Source organism: Colias croceus, chromosome 25 (genome assembly GCF_905220415.1).
Source record: "Colias croceus chromosome 25, ilColCroc2.1".
Lineage (NCBI taxonomy): Eukaryota > Metazoa > Arthropoda > Insecta > Lepidoptera > Pieridae > Colias > Colias croceus.
This window is the reverse complement of record NC_059561.1, coordinates 4,715,671-4,741,859: the sequence shown is the minus strand read 5'-3', so window position 1 is coordinate 4,741,859 and position 26,189 is coordinate 4,715,671. Positions and strand designations below refer to the sequence as shown.

Here is a 26,189-nt window from a genome sequence, read left to right as displayed (position 1 = left end):
GAGGTAACTGACACGTCAAAAATTATAATGTTTGAAGTGATAATATATTAACCAGTCGGAGGTCCGAGATCCAATTTGCTAAACAAAATAAAAGTCGTTGAATAAAAAACCTCTAAAAGCAGCTGATCACGATCAGTTGTAATCCAGATATAGATTATACTTTCCCCTTAACTGTGCAAGGTTAGAATTCCATTTAGGACAAACGGCATGATCTTTTCGCTTAATTTTGATTAGCCACCTACCATCAACCAGCAACCTGCATGCAACTTTTTATTTCCGTACCGTGTGAGTAAAGCCTCGTGCTAGAGCTAGCGCGCAAGAGCAACTTTTGTCTCCGCAACTAATGTCTCTCCCATCAACTCTATGGGGAGTTGCGTCGCTACGTGCGCAAACTTTCATACTAGCCCATAGGTGGGAGAGACAAAATAGTTGCGGAGACAAAAGTTGCTCGTGCGCGCTAGCCCTAAACGTATCTTTTGTAAGAATGACACGTATGCAATAATTGATTCGCGCAATCCAGTCAAACCAAATATTCGTTATAGATATTCCACGTCAGAATTTCTCACATTGTTATATGAGGAAACAATTTCTCCAAGATTTTCTCTTAACGCTGCAAGTTTGGAGCAGTATTTTCAGCGGATTAAGATCTCTAAGTCTCTAGGTGTCGATACGTTGACTTTAAGCTCTTCAATAAATTTTACTTAACTGTTCCTTTGTAACTATTTAGCCTTGGTTGGGTGCGAAGTAGGAATCATGGAGAATTGATGCTATTTGTTATTGTTGCGTTTGTTCCGTTATTTGTTATTCTTTTTAATAAGCAGTTTATAGAATGAGCTTATTTTTTTACTTATGTATTTAGTTTATACATTGTATGCATAATGCAGACTAACACATGATGTTTTACGTTTAAGTTAATATATTATGTTTACTTTTTCTATCCAATTGTCAACTGTTTTGTTGGGGTTTTGATAAATAATTATTGATTAATATCAAGTGAAGTTGGTATTAATACAATTACACATTGGTAATTCGCGCTTTATTTATCGCCATACTATTATTATCGACCATTAACACACAGTCCACAAGCTTCATAGCATCTTACACAAAGGTAACTAGAATCTTCAGTTACACCCAATTTGCAATACTTGTAATTGTGAAGGTTGTCGCGTCTGCTAATTTCTTTAATCTCTGATAGTCAATTGAACAAACTTGATCTTGAAGCAATGCATTGCTTTCTTCTTTCTTGGTGACAATCACGTTAAATGGTTGGAGGTGAAATTGGATAGAAAAATAATCAAGAGAATAGCAGTGATTATGTTTTCAATCTAAAAACAATTTTTTTATAGGTATATTCGCTAAGAATTAACTACTGTGGTGGTACTAGCCGTTCACATTATATTAAATACTAGCTGTGCACGCGGTTTCACCAGCATTGCTCCGCTCCTGTTGGTCTTAGCGTGATGATAATATATCCTAGAACTCTTAAATTTAATTTTTTAGTTAAACCAATTTTACTCTCGATTACTTTACCCATCCACCATCTTCTATCTAAGTATTTACCAATCACTCCTACGACTTCGAAGAATCAATTTAAAATAATCTATGTGTACTAATCGTGAATAAATATCAAAACAGATTACGTGAGTACACTTTGTTACTCAATAAAATCCCTAACCAACAAAAGAATATCTATTCTAAGTAAAGATTAATACAAATAGTTTGAAAGTTTCAGAGTATTTTATTAGTTACCTTCGCCTTTTTTATTCTAAAGGTTCAGTTGGTACTTTACTTTAGTACTTTGGTTACACAAAAGTTGAGAAAGAACTGGAATATTGAGGAATGTTAAACGCATCTTACCTTCATTAAAAACAAAACGGATTAGACTTATCTACGAATTAAATTGAACTTCTAAACCTAAATTAAATTCTACTATCTCTTTATTAAATTTAACTTCAAGATATTTTACACTAGCCGCTTTTCTGAGCTTCGCCCTAACGGGCCCTAAGAGAATTGTTTTAAAGTGGTCAATAGTTTTTGAGTTAAATCATAAAACACTTAGGTATAAATCATATCTAATCTAATATTCTATTCTAATATATATTATAAAGGCGAAAGTTTGTATGGATGTATGGATGTTTGTTACTCTTTCACGTAAAAACTACTGAACTGATTACAATGAAATTTAGCGCACATATAGAGGGTAACTTGGATTAACACATAGGATAGTTTTTGTCCCGGAAATCCCACGGGAACGGGAACTATGCGGGTTTTCCTTTGCAAACGCGGGCGAAGCCGCGGGCGGAAATCTAGTTTAAGATAATACGGTTGTACAATGTACATATTGCACTTAGGTACGTGTGAGAACAGCATGATCTGAAAAACAGCTAAAAGAGCAAAACCAATCAGTAAGTGCTCTGAATTCATACAACCCTTCATCACTGTTTAACAATTCGTTAACTTTCAGACCAAAAGGTTCGGTTATCACGAAAATTGTATAAAACAAATGAATACAGCAAACTCTCTCGTTAACTCTCTGTATAATCCATTTTGTTTACGAGACTCGGTTCCATATGACGAGTAATTGTTACACTTTTAAAGTGGGTTTGATTTTTGGTTTTTAATTTTAATCTGGATTTTTTTTGTTGAATTGAAGGTTGATTTATTTTTGTTTCAAGTAGATTAATACATTTTAATGCTTTTCACGTTATTTGGATTTTTTTATTAATTTTAAATGTTAATTTAATTTAATTATCTTGTATTCGATTTTACACGAGATAAAAGTTTCTATAACTATTTTTATACTTACTACAAATAATAATAATTTATTCGAACTTTCAAAACAGTCTAACACTTGGTATGTTTCTAGACAAAAACTTACATAAATTTCTAACTAAACAAAAATAAAAGTTTTATAAGTTTGTGTCGATAAATAGATAATTCCTCGACCTTTTCTAGACAGATAAAAAACTTATAGCCCATACGTCTTGTACGCAAATCGTTCATTTTAAATAGACAGTGAAAAATTACTGAGTCATGATTGATGAAACTGCCCGTTTAAAAACCGATCGGGATGCTTATATTTCTGTCATTATGTTACGTTTGATGGATTGTTAGAACATAAAAGAGTTAACAGTTTTGGGAAGAAGAATGCATGGTTTTTAATGTTATTACATTCACTAAGTTTGTGAAATTGATTAAGAAAAAAGATATGAGCTGATATCTATATTAATATTATAAAGCTGAAGAGTTTGTGTGTTTGAACGTGCTAATCTCGGGAACTACTGTTCCGCTATGAAAAAATTTTTCGGTGTTAGATAGCTCATTAGCAAAGAAAGAATATTCGTATGCGGGATGGTGTCGAATTGGTCCCATAATGCGGGGTGGTGTCGAATTTTATTCGGATAGGCCCAGTAGTTTTTATTTTATGAGCATTTTTGTCTGTATTTGTAAATGTTGCAAGTGCAAGTTTGAAGTCGGTTGTTTTTAACGCAGTTATCATTAATGCTCTTATTTTAAATTGAATAACATTCTTTAAAATAAAATCAACCTTCATTTGATCCTGTCTACCCTCTAAATAACTTTCTAAACAATTCCCTTGTTATAATAAAATATTAATAACTTCAACAAAATATTTTTTAATAATTTTGAAAACAAGAACTTTACTTGAACCTTAACCATTACAGTTGGGTTTAATATAACATATATACTGCATTAAATGAATTACAAAATACTTCTATCAGGTCTGAAGAAATGATTTCAAACCGTACCTTTTACGGGCCGGTGGTAATAAGGCCGGACTATAAAACCTTTTTGTATGACCTCTAACCGCAAGCTAACGCCTCCACGAAAATTCATAATTCATAAATTAGAGTGTTAGGGAATACAGTGAAGGCGGCCACCTATGAAATGTTCTACCTACTCCAAAAAAGTGGGAGCTTATTTCGACTGATTTTTTTTTTTTTTACTTTAAATTTATGGGTACCTACTGTGGTGTAACTTTACTATAAACTAGCTGTGCTCCGCGGTTTCACCCGCATTGCTCCGCTCCTGTTGGTCTTAGCGTGATGATAATTATATAGCCTATAGCCTTCCTCGATAAATGGGCTATCTAACACCGAAATAATTTTTCAAATCGGACCAGTAGTTCCTGAGATTAGCGCGTTCAAACAAACTCTTCAGCTTTATAATATTAGTATAGTGTAGATAAGCGCGTATACAAGCCACCTCTTATTATGTTATTCCATTCGTAACTTTTACTATCGAAGAATATGATAAACTAAAAAAATATATTATATTTTTACTTCAACTTTTTTATTATCAAATAAACTGGAATTAAACAATAAATTTTAATAATACAATGGCTAATTTTTATTTGGTATCATAAATATCCAAATCCCAATTAATATTACTTGCACTGCAAGCTTACTACGTAATTTAATAATAATTATTGGTTTAACCTAACACTTGAAACACTAATCAAGTGTGGTTACTAATTAATAAACCATTAGTGGGAATAATTTATACATATCAATAAAACTTTAATGCAATAATTAACTTAATTTGAAACCATTTATATTAAAACAAAACTGTAAATAAACAGTATGCATACAATTATTGTTGAAATTATTGTAATATAAACGCAAAATGCTGTTTAAAAGGAGGCTCCCTAAATTTTATGAGAATTTGAATTAATATTCTGAAATAGTCACACAAACAATCAAAATGGAACTTTAGTATATGATTTATTGTAGTTGTAGTGTGTACTTTTCTTTCCAAGTACAAGACAGTTACGTAATTGTAACATTTTCGCTCGATTCATTTTTTATTCAAAAATTATGCGTTTTTTAAGGATTACACTTTTTTTAAGATTTACTTGGACTTCATGTCTAAAATAAATGTTAACAGTAAGAAAATATAGTTTACTTTCCAATCCTAAGATAATTTTTCTCTAGATCAATTATAACTTTAGTTATTAACGAAATAAGAATTGAGACTTACGAGATTTAGTCTCGTAGAATGCAATATTTCAAGCATAACAAAAAAAAAATCATATTTACGAAATTCAGTGAGGCTTCACCAGAAATAAATGTGGCTTGAAAGATATACCCTATTATCTAGTTCATTCTCTAGGAAAAGTTATTTAAAAGATTTTCTTGTGATTTTCGAATAATACGTAAAGATACATTGTTTTCTTAGATTTTTCTTAATGCCGCATTAAGAGGTTATGATTTTCTTTAGTATTTTCTTGGAGATGAATTTCAAATGGCATTTATTTATTTCTATTCAGTAATTCTTCGATTTGAACTAAAGCATATATTAATATAAGCAAATCTCACTATGTATATTTTAAAATATTGGTTTAACAATATAGTAATCACATTTGTTGTATGTATATACAATATTGCCTTTACCCTGATAACGTTGTAACTTTAAAGTACCGTTTAGAAAACGAAAAGGCTTTACTTGGATATATTCTAAATAAATTGAATTGGATGCTATATACGTATGGTGCATACCAATATATATTATATCTATAGATGTATCTAATTTAATTTGCTTACAATTCTACAAATATTATATTCGTAAGACTAGCAATTTACAAACAAAATATGGCTTCTACCAATTTTTACTTCTTATTGATATAGTTTATCGTTTCAAACAGTTTACTACAAGCGTGAAATATAAAAATATGAACGAATTCCTGTTAGTTCTTACTGAAATCAATTTTGTTATTTTTTCTAAACAATTTGAAAGCTGGATATAGTATGTATCCAACAGTTCGTTATACGAAACTAGCTTTACGCCCGCGGCTTCGCTCGCGTTTTCAAAGAAAAACCCGCATAGTGACCGTTTTCGTGGGATTTCCGGGATTAATCCAAGTTACCCTCAGTGTGCTAAATTTCATTGTAATCGGTTCAGTAGTATTCGCGTGAAAGAGTAACAAACATAAACACATACATCCATCCTCACAAACTTTCGCATTTATAATATTAGTTGGAGACGTCAGACGTGTATTTTACATCGCTGCTAAACTATAACCTTCTTGAAAAAGCTGTATCAGAGACACGTAATTTTCCCGTTCACACGACGTCTTCCAAATCGAACTCACACCGCCAAATTCAATAGCCATTCATATCAGCAATATTTACATCTGAAACGCATCAGATCGCTCCAACTTATGGTAATTCGTACGTGACGTAAACATTCCAATTCGCGACTGCAAAAGATATTCCCTTTCCATTACCCCATTTCATCCGGTCATAAAAGCTGAGCTGAAAAGAAAGTAGGCAATGGAAAGGCGTTAAGTTTAAAATATATTTCGGACGGGGAATTTTAGAAATATCTATTCAGTTCACTGTCGATTTATTCCAAGTAATTGTTTGAGCTTCCTTCTCGAAATGGTTTGGATGATGTCTGCGTTGAAATGGCTTGGATTTTCATTTTTTTATGTATAAGGGTTTTGTTACGAAGTGATGAACATTGTATTGTTCAATATAGGCTTGTATTGTTCATTCATTTGCATTCAGGGAGTATAATATGTAGTGAGTTATGTTATCGATTTGTTGTAAATACTCAGTTGATTTGTATAAAAAATTACTATCTTTCTCACAACCCACCAAGAAACCCAGGATTACTTGCATTCACAGTTGAATATTCCTCATTTTTACGAACAGAAAAAAGGCATGTTTTAATGTAGGCAACTAGGCAAACAATGTGCATTGTTTGTTTTTACATATTTTATATATTACAACATAAGCAAAACATTCTTGTTTATGTTAAACTCGTATTTCCTCACATTTACCAAACAATACTGAATAAAAAAAACAAAAATTCATTTAGGACCGTATAAGACCCCTCCCTACAAGAACACTCATAAAATTACAGAGTTATGCTTGCAACATTTCATTCAATGCAAAATCCTTACAAATCTCTATTCTCCTTTAAATCCTCGATAGCCCGGCATATTATTTAAAATGTGAAAATGTCTATCACATTTTGTTTGGGTTTTATACCTAATATGAAAACATTAAAGAGGTGAAAAACTTTCCTTAAATTTATAAGATATTAATAACCGTATTTATTTTAGTTATTTAAATAAAATATAATTATCCTAAATATTTAATTATTTAATCCTATTTACAAAGGAATTAACCTAGTGTTAACAATATAGACACTAGAAAATTAAATTGACATTACTGCTTTAACAGCTACATCATAACACCCATAATATGAAAAGGCATACAAATTCCTCTCAAAAAGTTTCACTAAAGAAAACACCCCTTTTATTTCCTCATATACAACAACGATAAAGACTTTACATGCAAAAACATTTACATTTGCTTTAAATTTTTACAATCTGCAAAATTAACTGCTAAAATGTTCTGCATCATAAATAGTTTGGACGAGAGCCTCAAACCAATTTGGAAGGCTTCCAAATATGACTTAATACCACAAAGTACGCAATACACATGTTACTAAGAAGCTAAGGCAAATAACGCTCAAACTATTTGCATTCCGCTTTTCAGTGGACCTATTGTTTATAGTTTCATATTGAATATGCCTTTTTAGCTCTTCGTGAGTGGTAATAGCAACTATAATCCTATGAATGATGTCGAAGCATGATTTCATAACAAGTGTGGAACTGCCCAGGAATCACTGGTTGAGTAAAGTCTAACTTCCTAACTGCTAGACGAAATATGTTGAAATCAGTATATAGGTAAAACAAATGAATAAACTAAAACTTTAACTATTAAAGAACAATATACAGGGTGTCCCACTGTTGCTATACTAAGCTCAAAAGAGATTATTGTTTTGCATACGTTGAGTACGTAAAAAATACTTATAAAAGTCCAGATGCATTTTGTTTTTCCAAATAGATGAACTCTTAAAACTCTATGTTGTAATATATCTATACTATAAATATCTAGTCTATAACAAGCAACCCGCCCAACTTTGCCACTAGCACGTGAGCTATCGTTTAAGATTATGACGTTTTCATAGACAAAATGCTCAGTGCTCACATTAGAGATGCGGTAGGTATATGCCGACTGCGCAAAGCTAGAGAAGAAAACATGGATTTTCAGGAAAAACTTAGCAAAAAAATTTTGACGTAATTTTATTGTATAAGTAATAAGTATTTTTTACGAGATCTGTGTATGCAAAACAACAAGGCACTTTGCGCTTAGTATACCAATAGTGGGACACTCTGTATACTTACATATGAAATAGTAGGTATATATGTTAGAGCGTGGTTGTATTACGTAATTAAATACTGATATAATATTTCTTAGACATCTTTACTCGACCAAAGTCAAGACAAGAATGACTTGCAACTGCAGACGACCGTTATTTATAGTACGATCAAAACAACTATTCGAGTGGTGTGACAGTGTGAGTCAGCGCAGGTGTTATTTGTGTTGTTTTGATCGTTATTTTGAATATGACATATTATATTATTATTATTTGGTAATTAAATGATTATTAATACTTTTATCCATTTAATTATTATTAAAATAATTAATTAAGTTCATCAATTGATTTACTTTTACAATATAATTTTATCGTTAAATTAAATGCGCTAACATATATGTATGAGATGTACGTTCGAAAATTTTTAAAGATTAGAAAAAAATCGATCATGAAGGTCGAACCAGGTAGAAGGTATTTCAATGCTTTAAAACTTACAATTAAAATCCATTGGTATATTAGATTGCCTTGTTATTCTCCAATATTCGTTGTCCTGTACGTAACTGTAAACCTAAGCCTAAACCTAAGTAATCTATACCTACACACATCGGATTGAAAGGAGAATGGCAAACACCCATAGTACTCTGGGCCTGATAGTTACACTGATGATTTATGGGGGATTAAAAAGATAAAAATATACAGATTCTTTAAACATAACAATTATAGATCTGTTCTATGGGATAGCAGAGATATTTTATTACAATATTATTAAAGGCATAAAATGCGAAAATGTTTTGTCTGCTTCTGAGAGCGTCGTAAGCTCATCATACATTATGGTTCGAAGCATCCGAGCTTTTCAGTTTTAAATTTATAATTATACTGCATAAATTTAATGCGGATTTTTGAGCAAATATTTTTTAACAAATAGAGAAAGCGGTAACTCTGAAGTCTTTGTATTTTAATTAATGTTACATTTCGAAAAGCATGAAGTAAAATGAAATACAGAAGTTATAACAACGTTTACTGTTAAAAGGTCCATTACAAATTTAACTATCTCCATGTTTGAAACATAATTTCTTAGTACGAATAATATAACACGCAAAACCTTGTACCAGTTAAAATAATTACTACAAGTAATGCGCCGAAAAAGTAGTGATAACAACTGTACAGTTTAAAGTTCTTCCATTAGATGATTAAATTCATTTTCAAGATTTTGAAGCATTCGTAAATGCTATAGATACCTCTAAACCATGAATATAACATGAAAAACCTCGCAACAGTTAAGATAATTTCTACAAGAAGTAGTCCGAATTCTAGATTTCCGCCCGCGGCTTCGCCCGCGTTTTCTAAGAAAAACCCGCATAGTTAGGATTTGCGGGTTAAAAAGTAGCTTATGTCATATATGCTATGCTGGGTCTTCAGCTACCTACATACTAAATTTCATTGTAATCGGTTCAGTAGTATTTGGGTGAACAAACATCCATCCATCCTCACAAACGCATTTACTCGTATGTATGTATAATATTAGTAGGATTACCCTAATCAATGTATTTTACGAGACTTAACCCTAAAAAGTAGAAAAGCGCCTCTAAAAATAACCCAACATTTTATTCACGACTCACTTGTGAGGCTTAGCTTAACAAAGCCACTTTGACTTATAATATACTTTGGGAAACCAGCTAGAGGCGTTATAACGGTATTAGTCATGTAATGGATAGTGGATTTAAATTTCGTTATTTTAAAGTCGCTTTTAGATTAATGTAGCGTGGTATTACTATTTTGCAGCGCTTTTTCGTTGAACTGATTGTGTGGTGTATGTTATTATAATTATGTGTTTATATACAAACAGAGGTAACCTTATTAAAAATATCGATTAAAGTGAATTAATCGATAAACTGTTTAATACATATTATAGAATTGCTGTATTAAACAGCCAAGAAAATATCCTAATTAAGAATAGCTTTAGTATACTATGTATACAAATTTTATACGCGGTTAGATGTACAATAATTAAACTATGTATATAATATCTGACATATTAATATTTCGTAGGTATGTTCATAAATGTTCTATTTAGTATACAGTACTACTATTTTTATAGTATTAATTCTCTAGAAAATCCGTTACTCTATCAGATGCCAAATAAAGTAAATACATAAATAATCCATAATTTATCATACAAATAAATCGAATATACCGGATCCTATATTTCCCAGCACAAACGACCTCTGACACATAATGTTTTACGTTTTTCGTAAATTATTCCTTTTTATGGATACCTTTCTTTTATTGCGTTTCGTATTATTTTATTACAATTGAGAATTGCTTTGATAGTTCTTTTGGAAGTCTTGTTTTGTATGGGGTATCAATAAAATCCTGTTATAAACGATTTACTTATTATTTTAATTGTGTAGCTCTATATATTTCTTGTTAGCATTCCGCCCGCGGTTTCACTTGACTAAAATATCTCGTAACAGACGTATACATAATAGCATTATCTATTCCAAACGCAAAAAGTATATTTTCCATGTCAAAAACTGGTCTCGTTGAAAATTTCCAAAATTTCATGAAGATTGATACAAAAATTGATACATACATATAAAGAATTGAAAAAATTCGAGCACGAGCGGTAGGGTCACGAGTGGCCGAGTTGGTTCCGCCGCCCCGGATTGGCGCAAAAGGATGCGGGTTCAAGTTCCGCCTCGTGAACGAATTTTTTCTATTCTTTATAAATTTATATTTATAAAGCATTTGAATGCCATAAAACCAAAAATATCAAATGCAATTGATACAGTGGTTAAGTCATGAACGCGTAACAAACAGAATAACTTTCTCACAATTAACATTGGTATTATACCGTCTAAAACATTCGAGAACATTCCAAAACGAAACAACAAACAGCGCAATTTGCACACGAAAGATAAAGATTCACCTAATAATGCAAATTAACTAATTCCTTATCCCGTTACGTAATTTTTATTACGCAAACTCAATTCCAGCAATTGAATAAAGGGAACCGTTTTTGAGGTTAACGTTTTGGCTAATTTTCTTTGAAGGTCTTTTGCAGTTCCTTCTCATCAATATGAGGTACATTGTAAAGATCAGACTGATGAACCTTGAATAGTTATTTCTTTATTAAATCCTACTAATATTATAAATGCGAAAGTTTGTGAGTATGGATGTTTGTTACTCTCACGCAAATACTGCAAAACCGATTACAATGAAATTGGGTAGGTATGTAGGTAACTGAAGACCGGACCGGAATAAGACATAGACTCTAATCCCACAGGAAAGGGAACTTTGTGGGTTTTCCTTTGAAAACGGGGGTGAAGCCGCGGGCGGAAATCTAGTTTGTTATATCCATTTGGTTTTCGATTAAGACCACGTCAGAAACAAATGTATTAAGTAAATCTTTCCTATACAAAAATAGTAGGTATAAGTTTCGTTGACGACTTTGTGTGATTATTATTAGATATAAAGTATAAAAACTATCTATTTATCCCTGCTACACGGTGGAGTGACGACGTCTACAGAGTTGCAGGCCACAATTGGCGGAAGAGGGCCGTCGACCGGGCTCAGTGGCGTGCATTGGAAGAGGCCTTCGTCCAGCAATGGACGAACAAAGGCTGGTAATGATGATGATGATGATGATGATGATGATATAAACTATCAATGGTTTTTTCAATAGCCAGTAGTAGTAGACATAATATTATGACAACGACAAAATTAGAAATATCAACTGTATAACGTTTTAGCATGTTTGTACCTATAGTGTTGATCAGTAACGAGGTCATCTAAGACTAGACACTAATTATTTAGTAAATAGTTTCCTACAAACAACTGCTTATAATGATGACCCATTAAAATTATTACGATGAGAAGTTTAGCAGAATTATTAGAATGCCATTCTGCTCATTATTGTCTCTATACAATTAGTTGACAAGCAAACGATAACCCTTTTGATTGAAAGCCGTAATTACCAAAGCAAACGCTAATTACGACTTGATCAAACTCTATTATTATAGTGACCTTGTTTAACAATTACGAACACCTCTTGAATAACCGTCCTGGGAAGTTTCAAACTCGAAATTTGGTTAAGATTTCGCGATTAAAGTACTTATTATATTGTAACTTGAAGGCTGTTTTAATAAATGACCGTTCTTAATTTCACTTTTAAAGTATCTCCGTTTCATTAGAAGGGGTTGGATGAAAATGTGGCAATTTTGACTAGTAGATCATAAATCATTTGGTCAAGTGTTTAACAAATTTTTGCTTTCTTATAATAAGGTAAAATATTTTGGATATTATTATAGGATTACAGTGCAGAATTAATAGTGCTCTTGATGCCTAATTTCGGCTATAGTGGTCTTATAGTGGTCTATCTTGACTGAGACTAGTCAATCTCACAGTGGAAATTCGGTTATTATGCACAAATATGAAAAAATAGAAGTAGGTAATGGTCAACTACGATTAAATCAATCAAAATCGCGTATTATATCTTGAACAACGAGAGTTAACTTACAACTAATGGTAGAATTATTAAGTGATCTCAACCTTTGCTTTCTTTAATAATACAAGTCCTAAATACATACATAATATATTTAATAACTTCGTATGTACACAGCCTTATTAGTAAAACCAATCCCATTTCGAGTGCAGGTGCAATAAACAGCCATTTGGTTATAAGATGCATACCGCAGTGACGGCAAACTCATTCTCATATTATATTGTAACTAGCTGTCCCGGTAAATGTTGTTCTGCCTTTCTCATATTAGATGTAAGGCGCATGAAAAATAGATGTTGTTCAATTCTCAGACAAAATTTCATGATAATCAGTAAAGCCGTTATGAAATAGTTTATCTTCAAACGCCGCTACACGATAATTTTATATATTAGATTGTAACAGATTGCATAAATACTGTTTCAATAAGAGAGGAAACGTTTTGTAATACAAAATCTATACAAATATTATAAAGAGGAAAGGTTTGATTTTTTGTTTGTTTGTTTGTTTGTATGAATTGAATAGGCTCCGAAACTACTTGGCAGATTTGAAAAATTCTTTCACCATTCGAAAGCTACATTATCCACGAGTAACATAGGCTAGGTTTTATCCCTGAAATCCCACGGGAACGGGAACTATGCGGGTTTTTCTTTGAAAACGCGGGCGAAGCCGCGGGCGGAAAGCTAGTATAAAATAAATTGGCATGTTTTATTTTCATAATATTATTTTCATTAATTGACATTGAAATTTTCGACACTTTGTTATTGAAATGAACACGTAACTTCGAGTCATCTTTCATAATAAAAACGGCTAAGGAATTGAACTCTCTCCTTAGCTCCATATTTCCTGCACAATACAACCTGGACCTTTTCAAAGCGAGGGTGAATCTGGACCTTTTCTTCTAGGCAGACGTGCATTCAAGTAGACCACATCGCCGCTTCCCATCAGGTGGGATCGTGGTCAAACGTCTGCCTATTCATTATAAAAAAGGAAGATCAGATGATGTAATTACATTAAATTTACTGACAGTCTTCTCTAAATACTTAGATATGGACGTAATTTTACTCTTCTTTCATAAATGCACTATTCAATGATTTTGTTTTGCAAAACGCCTGACTTTTTAATATTGTTGTAAGCAAGTACGTTGCTAATCACTTCAGAATTTTATGTTCGTAAACTTGGTTGACAGTGAAGGATCGGTCATCTTTTTTTATAATTAATGACTTAAACTTTCAATGGTTCCGCTTTGTATCTATTCATATTAATAACCAAAACATTTATAAATTAGAATAAAGAGATATAAGACAGTGTTTTATTATAACAAAAATCAAACAAACTGCGAAACTACAAATCCTAAAGATTCCACAAGAATATAACTTATCTATTATATCAGATCGTATCTAAGAAATTTCTCTAGAAGAAGAGAAAGCGAGAGCCTTACTACATGACATGACTGTATTGACATGACTCGACCTTGAAATTTTACTCTCAACGCTCCTTATGAAGTTTCATTTCACTACAAATCTTAAAGTTTTCGCGAAACTATAACGTATATTGATATCAGATACTATCTAACTTTATCTATAAAATGACAGAATCTAAGAAATCACTGAAAAAAAATCGTATCAAACACAGATGACAATTATTTAATTTCCCTGCCTCAATAAAACGTCACAGCTGCTATCTACTACATCAATACACGCTTTCAACACCGTAAAGAATCTCGAAAGACATTAAAACTTGCCCGTTATATCCAAAGCCTTAATGGACGAAAACTTTAACACGCTTTGTAAACCTACTAATTGAGAAGTTTCTGGAAAAAATTTCGAGAAGATTCGAAACAGTATCGTAAAAGGAAATGAAAGGATCGCGAGTTAAAACGAGTTTGTTTTTTGGCAACATCATCCCTGTTATTACATAGTATCTATGATCTTATATTTTGGTTACGTAATATTCTGGATACCGGGTTTAACGACTATAGGCGTTGTGATACGGTTTATTTTGTACCTTGGATTGTGAGAAAAATAGTGTGGATCTTCGACCAATGTTTTGATTATACTATTCCGTATATTATGTCATTATGTTCTGTAGAGACGAGATAAATGACGAACATACATTTGTGAAGGTAGATAATTTCCTGTCTTGTTTTAAACGAAACGAAAACGTCATCAAGAGAAAATTCCTACAAACGATCATAATATTATATTTATTCGCTATAGCCTACTTACAATACGTTTTCTTATGACATGATAATATTTGTTTGAATATTATAATATCTAGGAGGATAGAGAGTGACGTATACAACTTTTTACCGCGGTGAAACATCACATTCCTATGAAATTTTGATTATTCATTAACAGGTATTTTTTTTTTTGTTTCAGACAATGCATCGAACGCAGTTATATATCGAATGGATGAGACGGGGCTAGCATGGCGCTGGTAAAGAGAGAGATGCCCGCTCACGTCATCAGCCGCCTCAAGATTAGTGTCCTCATCATCATTGTGACGCTCCTGGGACTTAATAAAAGCCAAGGTAAGGAGACAAATTTAGTTTAGTAGTTACTAACTATAAAATACTTTCTTCCAATAAATGGGCAATGCTGCGAGAAATAAATAAAGTTTTAATTATAGGAATTCGAACGCAAACTTATGACATTTTAATAGTGTATAGCAAGGTCTGAAAACAGTAGTTTTTTTTATTATTTAAATCATGTAAATCATAAAAAAATGATGCTCTCTTTTGATTGTAAACGGCCACATTCATATTCATCTCTAAAACTTGCAAGTTTTAATCCAAAATAATAATCAGGAAAAATATTTGATTACAATAAAACCATATTGATATAATGCTCCTGTAATCTTTTTTACGGCATTTTTTTCTTTGAAGAAGAAATATCTTGTAGGAAAGATATTTATAAAGCATTCCTCACCTATTTTAATAGAACTGAGGGAAAATTGTATCATACCTCTATCAGTCACATTATTGGAATATCATTGTATTAAAAAACTTCTTTATCTATTAAATTTTATTTACCTTTCGCGGTATATAAGAATATATTTATACGGGTTTTTAAAGGAATAAAGGACCATATTAAGCGGTTACTTAAAAAAAGATCGTAAATCGTATCAAAACAAAATATGATGATTTGTATCATACAAATATACCTCATACATTGATTATTTTCGTTTCTAGCCAAAGTTCTGCGAAACGATTTGACCAAATTTTATGAAGTTTTTCCTGTATAATATTCGGCAGTTCTGAGAATAGCAATGTATATTTGATACCGCTAGGCATAAAAAAACGTTTGAGTCAACAGCACAAAGTTAATAATATTTCAAACAAATATTTACATTTCTAAACGTCAATACATTCAATTTATGCGCGTCACACACGGTGAAGATACTATAATATTTTATGTTAAGATACTCTAATATAAAACCCACAAAATTTCGGGTCACTTGTAACAGGATGGCGGTTCTACAGGGGTCTTAGTACGCAATGACAAAAAGAAAAATGTTGGTCAGAACGCTGATACCGGATACCTTAAGATACTATAACGTTTTATATTAGAGTATCTTAACATAAAATATTATAGTATCTTCACCGTGTGTGACGCCCTTTATACGTGTTTATTTACGTTCACTAATTCCTTGAAACCTTGTTTAGTTTATAAACTGATAATTCTATAGATAAACATGCTTATTTGTAAATGTTAGCCAATTCCTTGAATCTTTCAGTGATCTGTTTCTGATCTATCTGACTATGGGGGGATAGACAAGTGGCTTTCGTTTAGCGTAACGTTTGATAGAATAGATTATGAATGTATGAGATTGACATAAGCTGTGGATAAATGTATCGACAGCTTACGTCAATCTCATACATTCATAATCTATTCTATCAAACGTTACGCTAATAGAAAGCCACTTGTCTAGGGGGGCTGAACTGTTTATTTTATTTGACCGAAAACTTCCATAAATCGAGACATATTATTTAGATTTTATATTTTCAATGCCTAAAATTACACCATTTATGTATAATTAATGTAAACCAATCTGTATATAAAAAGACAGTGATCTGTTTAATTTTTGGAGGTATAAATCAACTTAAGCGAATTCCTTGAAGCTTTTTGTGATTTAATTCTTTTTTACGCGAACAAGCGATTTTCACTCCTTTAATTACCATTATCTACTATTAATAATCACCTATATTTTATTACCGACACATATTCTATAAATCAATCACTATGAAACAAAAAACAAGTATAAATGTAACATTCGTATCAATAGATTATAGTCAGTTCCTTGAAGTTTTTCACTGATCTATTCTATCTGACCGACAAATTCTATAAATCAATACATACAACTTCATCACTAGAAATAAACATGCGTGTGTATCTATTAATTAAAGCCAGTTCCTTGAAGCATCTCACTGATCTTATTCTATCTGACCGACAAATTCTATAAATCAACACATATTAAACGTACCCTGCGATTGTCACTACCGTACGTTGTACCTATTCAATTTGGATCCCTTTTCGGACCCAGATCGTGTTTGTGACGCTGACCTTTAGCAATTTGGGTACCAATTTATATAGGGCTAATTACATGGTTTCGACAGGTATTGGTTATCTTGGGTTACGTAATAGGGACTTCAAAAGTGTCTTGGTTAAATTTCTGGGTTGTATTATATTATGTTTATCAATAGATGTTAGTTGTTAGTAGTACTTCTTCTTATTGGAACATTCAAATAAGGAATATAATTATATATATATATATATATATATATATATATATATATATATATATATATATATATATATACGCGGCCTTAGCCATTTGAAGGTTTCAAGACATTTATTCCCGTTATAGAAACGTATGTTGCCGTTCGCCTTACATAATTTGTTCGGATCTTCGGGAGGGCAAGATAGCTAGCTCGTCTATTAGGATAGTGGCGATTTTATGTTGAGATTATGATATTTGTATTTATGTTTTTATGTAGCGCTTTGCGGATGAACATACACGTATTATAAAAGTATAATTGTTTTAAATTCATTATTTTAGTGTCGTCGTAGATTTTATTTGTAGAAGTTAAAAAAGGATAGTTAAAGAAAGTTTTAATGACTTTATATTGTAAAATTTGGAGTGGCGCTAATTTAATTTTGTAAGCACTCCCCCATACTTCTATTAAATACATAAGGTGCGGCTTTAAAAAGGTGTTGTAGATGGTGTAGCGTAATTTATGAGGAATGCAAGAAGAAATATTACGCAGAGATCTAAGAAGTGCTGATAATTTATTTTTTAGGTGGTCGATGTGATAATTCCATTTCAGGGAGCTGCCGATTCGCAGATCTAGGTTATAATTTTGTTATGAGCTTTGAATTTAGATATATTTATTTTTAATAGATTGCTTTTGTGCTTGCGCTATCATGTCATGTATAGAGGGACCAAAATAAAACAGACAAGTGTCATCCGCATAAAGTGTTAGGTGACCTTTAGCTTTAAATCTTGTAAATTATTAATATAAAATATAAATTGAAAAAAAGCAATGGGCCTAGAATCGAACCTTGTGGTATGCCATATGTAATTGGTAAGGGAATTCTATCGTGGTTATCTATTTTAACTATTTGTGATCGATTTTTTAAATATGATTTCTGCTTTACCATTAATGTTAATGGATGTTAATTTCTTCATTAAAAGTTCGTGAGAAACGGTATCGAAGGCCTTTTGTAGGTCAATAAACACTCCCAAAACTATATTGTTTGCGTCAATGTTCTGTTTTATTTTAATAGTTAGGTCCATAGTCGCTGACAGAGTGTTACTTTTTGGCTTAAATCCGTATTGACGCACCGAAATAAAATTAAATGAGTCTAAATATTTTTCTAATCTCGTGTGTAAAATCATCTCCAATATTTTTGACAATACTGGCAAAACCGAAATTGGCCTATAGTTACCAGGTTCAAATTTTGAGCCACTCTTATAGATAGGAGTTGCCTTCGCTATTTCTAATGAGTCCGGAAAACGTCTTTGACTTATGGCTTGGTTAAAACAACTCCGACCGAATATCCTTCATATCATCACTACATCTGCAATTTTGTTCTAGCGGTTGTTTCCGTTTTCTGTTAGTAATTTGAGTATCAGTTGGCATAGAACTCGTAGAAAACGAACTTAGCTTCGATAGGTCGGGATGCGATCCACCAGCAGTACCCACTGCACCACTGCTGATTAAACGTGTTGGCGATCTGCGTACACTCATATTTACTCCGCAATGGATAATTTGTGCAGGAATATGAGTCGTCATTTGTTTGACCTAAATCTAACATTTTAATTATTTTATCAGATTGATATCAGCATCAGGGCAAAGGCGAACGCTATACGTCAATAAATATTATGATAATAATCTTGATATTTACTGATGATTCAAGAGGTAGGTTGTTATTTGTAGGATGCATACTACTTGAGAATTATCACCGTCGCTGTATGACGAAAGGTTCGTCCAAATATCTATCTTTTTAGGGTTCCGTATTTTTAGTTTCACAACGTTTTCTATAAGTTTCAATTGAATTACGGTCGACTTCTTCAACTTCCATAAGACTCAGGAGATTTTTTGCTTGCCCTAATTTCATATCCCCATGTCAATATCATGCAAGTGCATATAAATGGAACAGATCAACATACGACTAATGATTTGGAATATAAAACGGAGTCAAGAAGTGTTTGAGCATTTCAAAATTTGAACCGTTACGGAGTCGAGTTCGTCTAGTCTAGGCGGATTTAGCAATGTATGGAACATTATACCTAACTATAATATGTTTGTGTACGGAGCCAACAAATACTGTAGTGTTTACGAAAAATTAATCTACGTTACTTAATATACAGTTTCGTTTTGTCGGATCAAATAAAGCTGTAATTTTGATAATATAAATGGATCTGATCAACATACGACTTTGGATTTGGTATATAAAACGGACCCAACAAGTGCTTATGGGTTTCTGAATTTCGGCCGTTACGGAGTCGATTCAGTTCGAGATCTTAGCAATAAAAATGTTGAGTATATCAATTTCTCCATGAATACGTTTGGCAACGTCGCCCAAAAATTTGCGCCGTTGTCACTCCGGGCAAGATCTATGCAACCGGAGTCGAGTAATATGGGGGAAAAGGTGGAGTCGGCAATGCACGGCAGTCGGGCTGGATCAACTTAGTGCCCAAGTTGGTATTTATATATATATATATATATAGTTGGTATTTATATATATATATATATATATATATATATATATATATATATATATAAATACCAACTTGGGCACTAAGTTGATCCAGCCCGACTGCCGTGCATTCCTGACTCCACCTTTTCCCCCATATTACTCGACTCCGGTTGCATAGATCTTGCCCGGAGTGGCAACGGCGCAAATGTTTGGGCGACGTTGCCAAACATATTCATGGAGAAATTGATATACTCAACATTTTTATTGTTAAGATCTCGAACTGAGTCGACTCCGTAACGGCCGAAATTCAGAAACCCATAAACACTTGTTGGCTCCGTTTTATATACCAAATCCAAAGTCGTATGTTGATCAGATCCATTTATATTATCAAAATTACAGCTTTATTTGATCCGACAAAACGAAACTGTATATTATGTAACGTTAATTAATTTTTCGTAAACACTACAGTATTTGTTGGCTCCGTACACAAACATATTATAGATAGGTAATGTCCCATACATTGCTAAATCCGCCTAGACTAGACGAACTCGACTTCGTAACGGTTCAAATTTTGAAATGCTCAAATACTTCTTGACTCCGTTTTATATACCAAATCATAAGTCGTATGTTGATCTGTTCCATTTATATGCACTTGCATGACATTGACATGGGGATATGAAATTAGGGCTTCCAAAAAATCTCCTGAGTTTTATGGAAGTTGAAGAAGTCGACCGTAATACAATTGAAACTTATAGAAAACGTTGTGAAACTAAAAATACGGAACCCTAAAAAGATAGATTTGGACGAACCTTTCGTCATACAGTGACGGTGATAATTCTCAAGTAGTATGCAGCCTACAAATAACAACCTACCTCTTGAATCAGGGCAACTCTTTGGCGAACGCTACACGTAAGATCCATATTGTGATCCGTCAATATTTACTATCGGATTACGATATTTATTGACGTGTAGGGTAGTGTATTGACGGATCACAATACAGGGTTAGTTTTCAATGACCAGCCAAAATTTAAAATTAAGATCTAGATATTAAACCAAAGGTGCATTTGAAAAATTATTGTCGAATAAAATTAAATAAAAATAATAGCATTCATTTGAAAATGTCTTAAAATTTCCTAAATCGTAAACACCCCCAGAATCAATGCACTTGTGTGCGTGCGCGCATTGCCAAATTTATGAGTGTGCTAACTTCTACCTATCTAGGTTGTTGAACTGAATTGTTGCTTTTGTAATGTCCACACGTTCGCTTTTTAGTGGTGGACAGGAATGAAATCTAATTAAAAAAAAAAAAGTTTTTTTTTCATTCGTTCTAAAATGTTATCGATTCTGAACCATTTCTGAAAATTTGGCCGGTCATTGAGAACTAACCCTGTATATCGCTGGATTTCTGGAACTCCTTGTGATCTGATCCCAGGACCTACATCGCAATATTTATCTTGCCGTCATCACGTCTGGCTCATACAAAGAACGTTTCAGTACTGACGCGATACGTATTGATGGTGTTGGGTGTGCTGTGATCCCTCCCAAGATACATCAGTAAATATCAAGATAATTATCATAATATTTATTGACGTGTAGCGTTCGCCTTTGCCCTGATTCTGATATCAATCTGATAAAATAATTAAAATGTTAGATTTAGGTCAAAAACAAATGACGACTCATATTCTTGCACAAATTATCCATTGCGGAGTAAATATGAGTGTACGCAGATCGCCAACACGTTTAACCAGCAGTGGTGCAGTGGGTACTGCCGGTGGATCGCATCCCGATCTATCGAAGCTAAGTTCGTTTTCTACGAGTTCTACGCCAACTGATACTTAAATTACTTACAGAAAACGGAAACAACCGCTAGAACAAGATTGCAGATGTAATGATGATATGAAGGATATTCGGTCGGAGTTGAGCCGTATTAGTACATTACTTGAAAAATATGTATGCTCAAATGAACAAATAGTAAACAAAATTCATGAAAACATTTCTGAGGTAAAAACACAAATTACCGAAATTAAATCGTCCAACGAACAATCCTTGAATTTCATTCGCCAAAATACGAATCAAATCAATGAAATTAAGTCATCAGTATGTATGATTATTACTGAACAAAACATATTGAAGAGTACTATTTCTCAATTAGAATCCCAGATAAACTAGGGTGAGAGTAAAATAAAATCACTGGAATTAAATCTTCAATCAATAAATCAGTCAGCCAATCCATCGGGTTTTACGTCTAAAAATCAACTTCATATAAATTAAAACTTAATCAAGGAACTACGGGACAGAAAGAGCCACGAAAAAAATGTAATTTTTACTGGTTTCCCAGAATCGACATCTTATAACTCAGAGGAGAGGAAATCTAAGGACAACGACGAAATTTTAAAAAATCACCTCACTAATAAGTTCAGACCTACCGAAGCCAGTAAAAATATATAATTATAAATAACCTTAATTCAAACTGTAGTACAGGTCTTGTGGTATTACTACAAAAGCAATTTAATGCATCAAAGAAAAATTAAATCATACCTTAAGCGACTGTTTTAACCAAGCCATAAGTCAAAGACGTTTTCCGGACTCGTTAAAAATAGCGAAGGTAACTCCTATCTATAAGAGTGGCTCAAATTTTGAACCTGGTAACTATAGGCCAATCTAGGTTTTGCCAGTATTGTCAAAAATATTGGAGAAGATTTTACACACGAGATTAGAAAAATATTTAGACTCATTTAATTTTATTTCAGTGCGTCAATACGGATTTAAGCCAAAAAGTAACACTCTGTCAGCGACTATGGACCTAACTATTAAAATAAAACAGAACATTGACGCAAACAATATAGTTTTGGGAGTGTTTATTGACCTACAAAAGGCCTTCGATACCGTTTCTCACGAACTTTTAATAAAGAAATTAATATCCATTAACATTAATGGTAAAGCACTAGATGCTGAAATCGTATTTAAAAAATCGATCACAAATAGTTAAAATAGATAACCACGATAGCATTCCCTTACCAATTACATGTGGCATACCACAAGGTTCGATTCTAGGCCCATTGCTTTTTTTAATTTATATTAATAATTTACAGGATTTAAAGCTAAATGGTCACCTAACACTTTATGCGGATGACACCCGTCTGTTTTATTTTGGTCCCTCTATACATGATATGATAGCGCAAGCACAAAATGATTTAAATAAATTAAATAAATGGTTTCAATGCAATCTACTAACAATAAACATATCTAAAACATGTTATATTAAATTCAAAGCTCATAACAAAATTATTCCACCACACGCTCCACTTAAAATTAACGGTGTTGTATTAGAACATAAAACCCACGAGAAATACATAGGTTTGCGAATCGGCAACTCTCTGAAATGGAATTATCACATCGACCACCTAAAAAATAAATTATCAACACTTCTTAGATCTCTGCGTAATATTACTTCTTGCATTCCTCATAAATTACGCCACACCATCTACAACACGTTAGTAAAGCCGCACCTAATGTGTTTAATAGAAGTATGGGGGAGTGCTTACAAAAATAAATTAGCGCCACTCCAAATTTTACAAAATAAAATAATTAAAACTATCTTTAACTATCCTTTTTTAACTTCTACAAATAAAATCTACGACGACACTAAAATAATGAATTTAAAACAATTATACTTTTATAATACGTGTATGTTCATCCGCAAAGCGCTACATAAAAACATAAATACAAATATTATAATCTCAACATCAAATCGCCACTATCCTAATAGACGATCTAGCTATCTTGCCCTCCCGAAGATCCGAACAAATTATGGAAGGCGAACGGCAACATACGTTTCTATAACGGGAATTAATGTCTTTAAACCTTCAAATGGCTAAGGCCGCAAGCGACCAATGGCTGAGCTCGGTGGGCTCTGATTGGCTCATTTGAATCGGATCAACAAGAGCTAAAACGCAAAAAAGGTGGATTTGTATAAAAAGCACGTAATTATTATTATTACTGATGATGACACTTGTGGCTCCGTTCGGATCCACGTGCGGACGGTGGTGTGGCAATGGATCCACAAATACCAACCGGATCAACAAGTGAAAACGGATCAAATAATTACTAACTATATGGCACGTTTGATCAACATAGTGCCCATGGAGATATCTATATATATATATAGATATCTCCATGGGCACTATGTTGATCAAACGTGCCATATAGTTAGTAATTATTTGATCCGTTTTCACTTGTTGATCCGGTTGGTATTTGTTGATCCATTGCCACACCACCGTCCGTATGTGGATCCGAACGGAGCCACAAGTGTCACCATCAGTAATAATAATAATTACGTGCTTTTTATACAAATCCACCTTTTTTGCGTTTTAGCTCTTGTTGATCCGATTCAAATGAGCCAATCAGAGCCCACCGAGCTCAGCCATTGGTCGCTTGCGGCCTTAGCCATTTGAAGGTTTCAAGACATTTATTCCCGTTATAGAAACGTATGTTGCCGTTCGCCTTCCATAATTTGTTCAGATCTTCGGGAGGGCAAGATAGCTAGCTCGTCTATTAGGATAGTGGCGATTTGATGTTGAGATTATAATATTTGTATTTATGTTTTTATGTAGCGCTTTGCGGATCTACATACACGTATTATAAAAGTATAATTGTTTTAAATTCATTATTTTAGTGTCGTCGTAGATTTTATTTGTAGAAGTTAAAAAAGGATAGTTAAAGATAGTTTTAATGATTTTATTTTGTAAAATTTGGAGTGGCGCTAATTTATTTTTGTAAGCACTCCCCCATACTTCATTAAATACATTAAGTGCGGCTTTACTAACGTGTTGTAGATGGTGTGGCGTAATTTATGAGGAATGCAAGAAGTAATATTACGCAGAGATCTAAGAAGTGCTGATAATTTATTTTTTAGGTGGTCGATGTGATGAATCCATTTTAGAGAGCTGTCGATTCGCAAGTAGATCGGGAGATATTGACACAAAATTTCGAGTCATTTGTAACAGGATGGCGGTTCTACAGGGGTCTTAGTACGCAATGACAGAAAGAAAAATGATGGTGTGAACGCTGGTACCGGCGGCTTAGTCGCGTGGGCGTTAGTCAAACTCGTCGGAAAAATAGCGAAAGTCAAACGATTTGTAACACAAAAATTTAAGAATTTACCGATAGCCCATAAAAAAGATGTAGACGGTAGTGTCATGCCATACTTTTCCGGTGTGACACCAAGCCCGCCATACCGACGCGAATGCGTTGATTTTAAAAAACAATTCAACCATTGGTACCAGGCTATCTTTTGCACAGGCAACCATCGTCGTGCAGCCATTTACGAAAATCGCCATGCCATACTTTTCAGACGATTCTAAATGGTTGCCATACCGCCGAAATGATTTTGTTTAATTGAATGAAATGTTGAAATGAATGTTTAATTGAATGAATTTTGTTTACTATTTGTTCATTTGAGCATACATATTTTTCAAATAATGTACTAATACGGCACAACTCCGACCGAATATCCTTCATATCATCACTACATCTGCAATCTTGTTCTAGTGGTTGTTTCCGTTGTCTATAAGTAATTTGAGTATCAGTTGGCGTAGAACTCGTAGAAAACGAACTTAGCTTCGATAGATCGGGATGCGATCCACCGGCAGTACCCACTGCACCACTGCTGGTTAAACGTGTTGGCGATCTGCGTACACTCATATTTACTCCGCAATGGATAATTTGTGCAGGAATATGAGTAGTCATTTGTTTTTGACCTAAATTTAACATTTTAATTATTTTATCAGATTGATATCAGAATCAGGGCAAAGGCGAACGCTACACGTCATTAAATATTATGATAATTATCTTGATATTTACTGATGTATCTTGGGAGGGATCACAGCACACCCTATACCATAAATACATATCGCGTCAGTACTGAAACGTTCTTTGTACGAGCCAGAAGTGATGACGGCAAGATAAATATTGCGATGTAGGTCCTGGGATCAGATCACAAGGAGTTCCAGAAATCCAGCGATATACAGGGTTAGTTTTCAATGACCGGCCAAATTTTCAGAAATGGTTCAGAATCGATAACATTTTAGATCTAATGAAAAAAATAACGTTTTTTTTTAAATTAGATTTCATTCCTGTCCACCACTAAAAAGCGAACGTGTGGACATTACAAAAGCACAATTCAGTTCAACAACCTAGATAGGTAGAAGTTAGCACACACATAAATTTGGCGATGCGCGCACGCACCCAAGTGCATTGATTCTGGCGGTGTTTACGATTTAGGCAATTTTTAAGAC

The 26,189-nt window shown here is 33.1% G+C and overlaps 1 protein-coding gene across 2 annotated transcripts in view; it reads left to right on the top strand.

The window, feature by feature from the left end:
* LOC123703244 (zwei Ig domain protein zig-8-like) overlaps positions 1–26,189 on the top strand; it is a 137,310-nt gene that overhangs the window by 68,267 nt on the left and 42,854 nt on the right. For both annotated transcript variants that reach the window (XM_045651185.1, XM_045651184.1), the window contains exon 2: positions 15,070–15,221. In XM_045651185.1, the coding sequence (XP_045507141.1) occupies positions 15,119–15,221 (103 nt within the window). In that variant the 5' untranslated portion in view covers positions 15,070–15,118. The remainder of the gene's footprint in view (positions 1–15,069; positions 15,222–26,189) is intronic.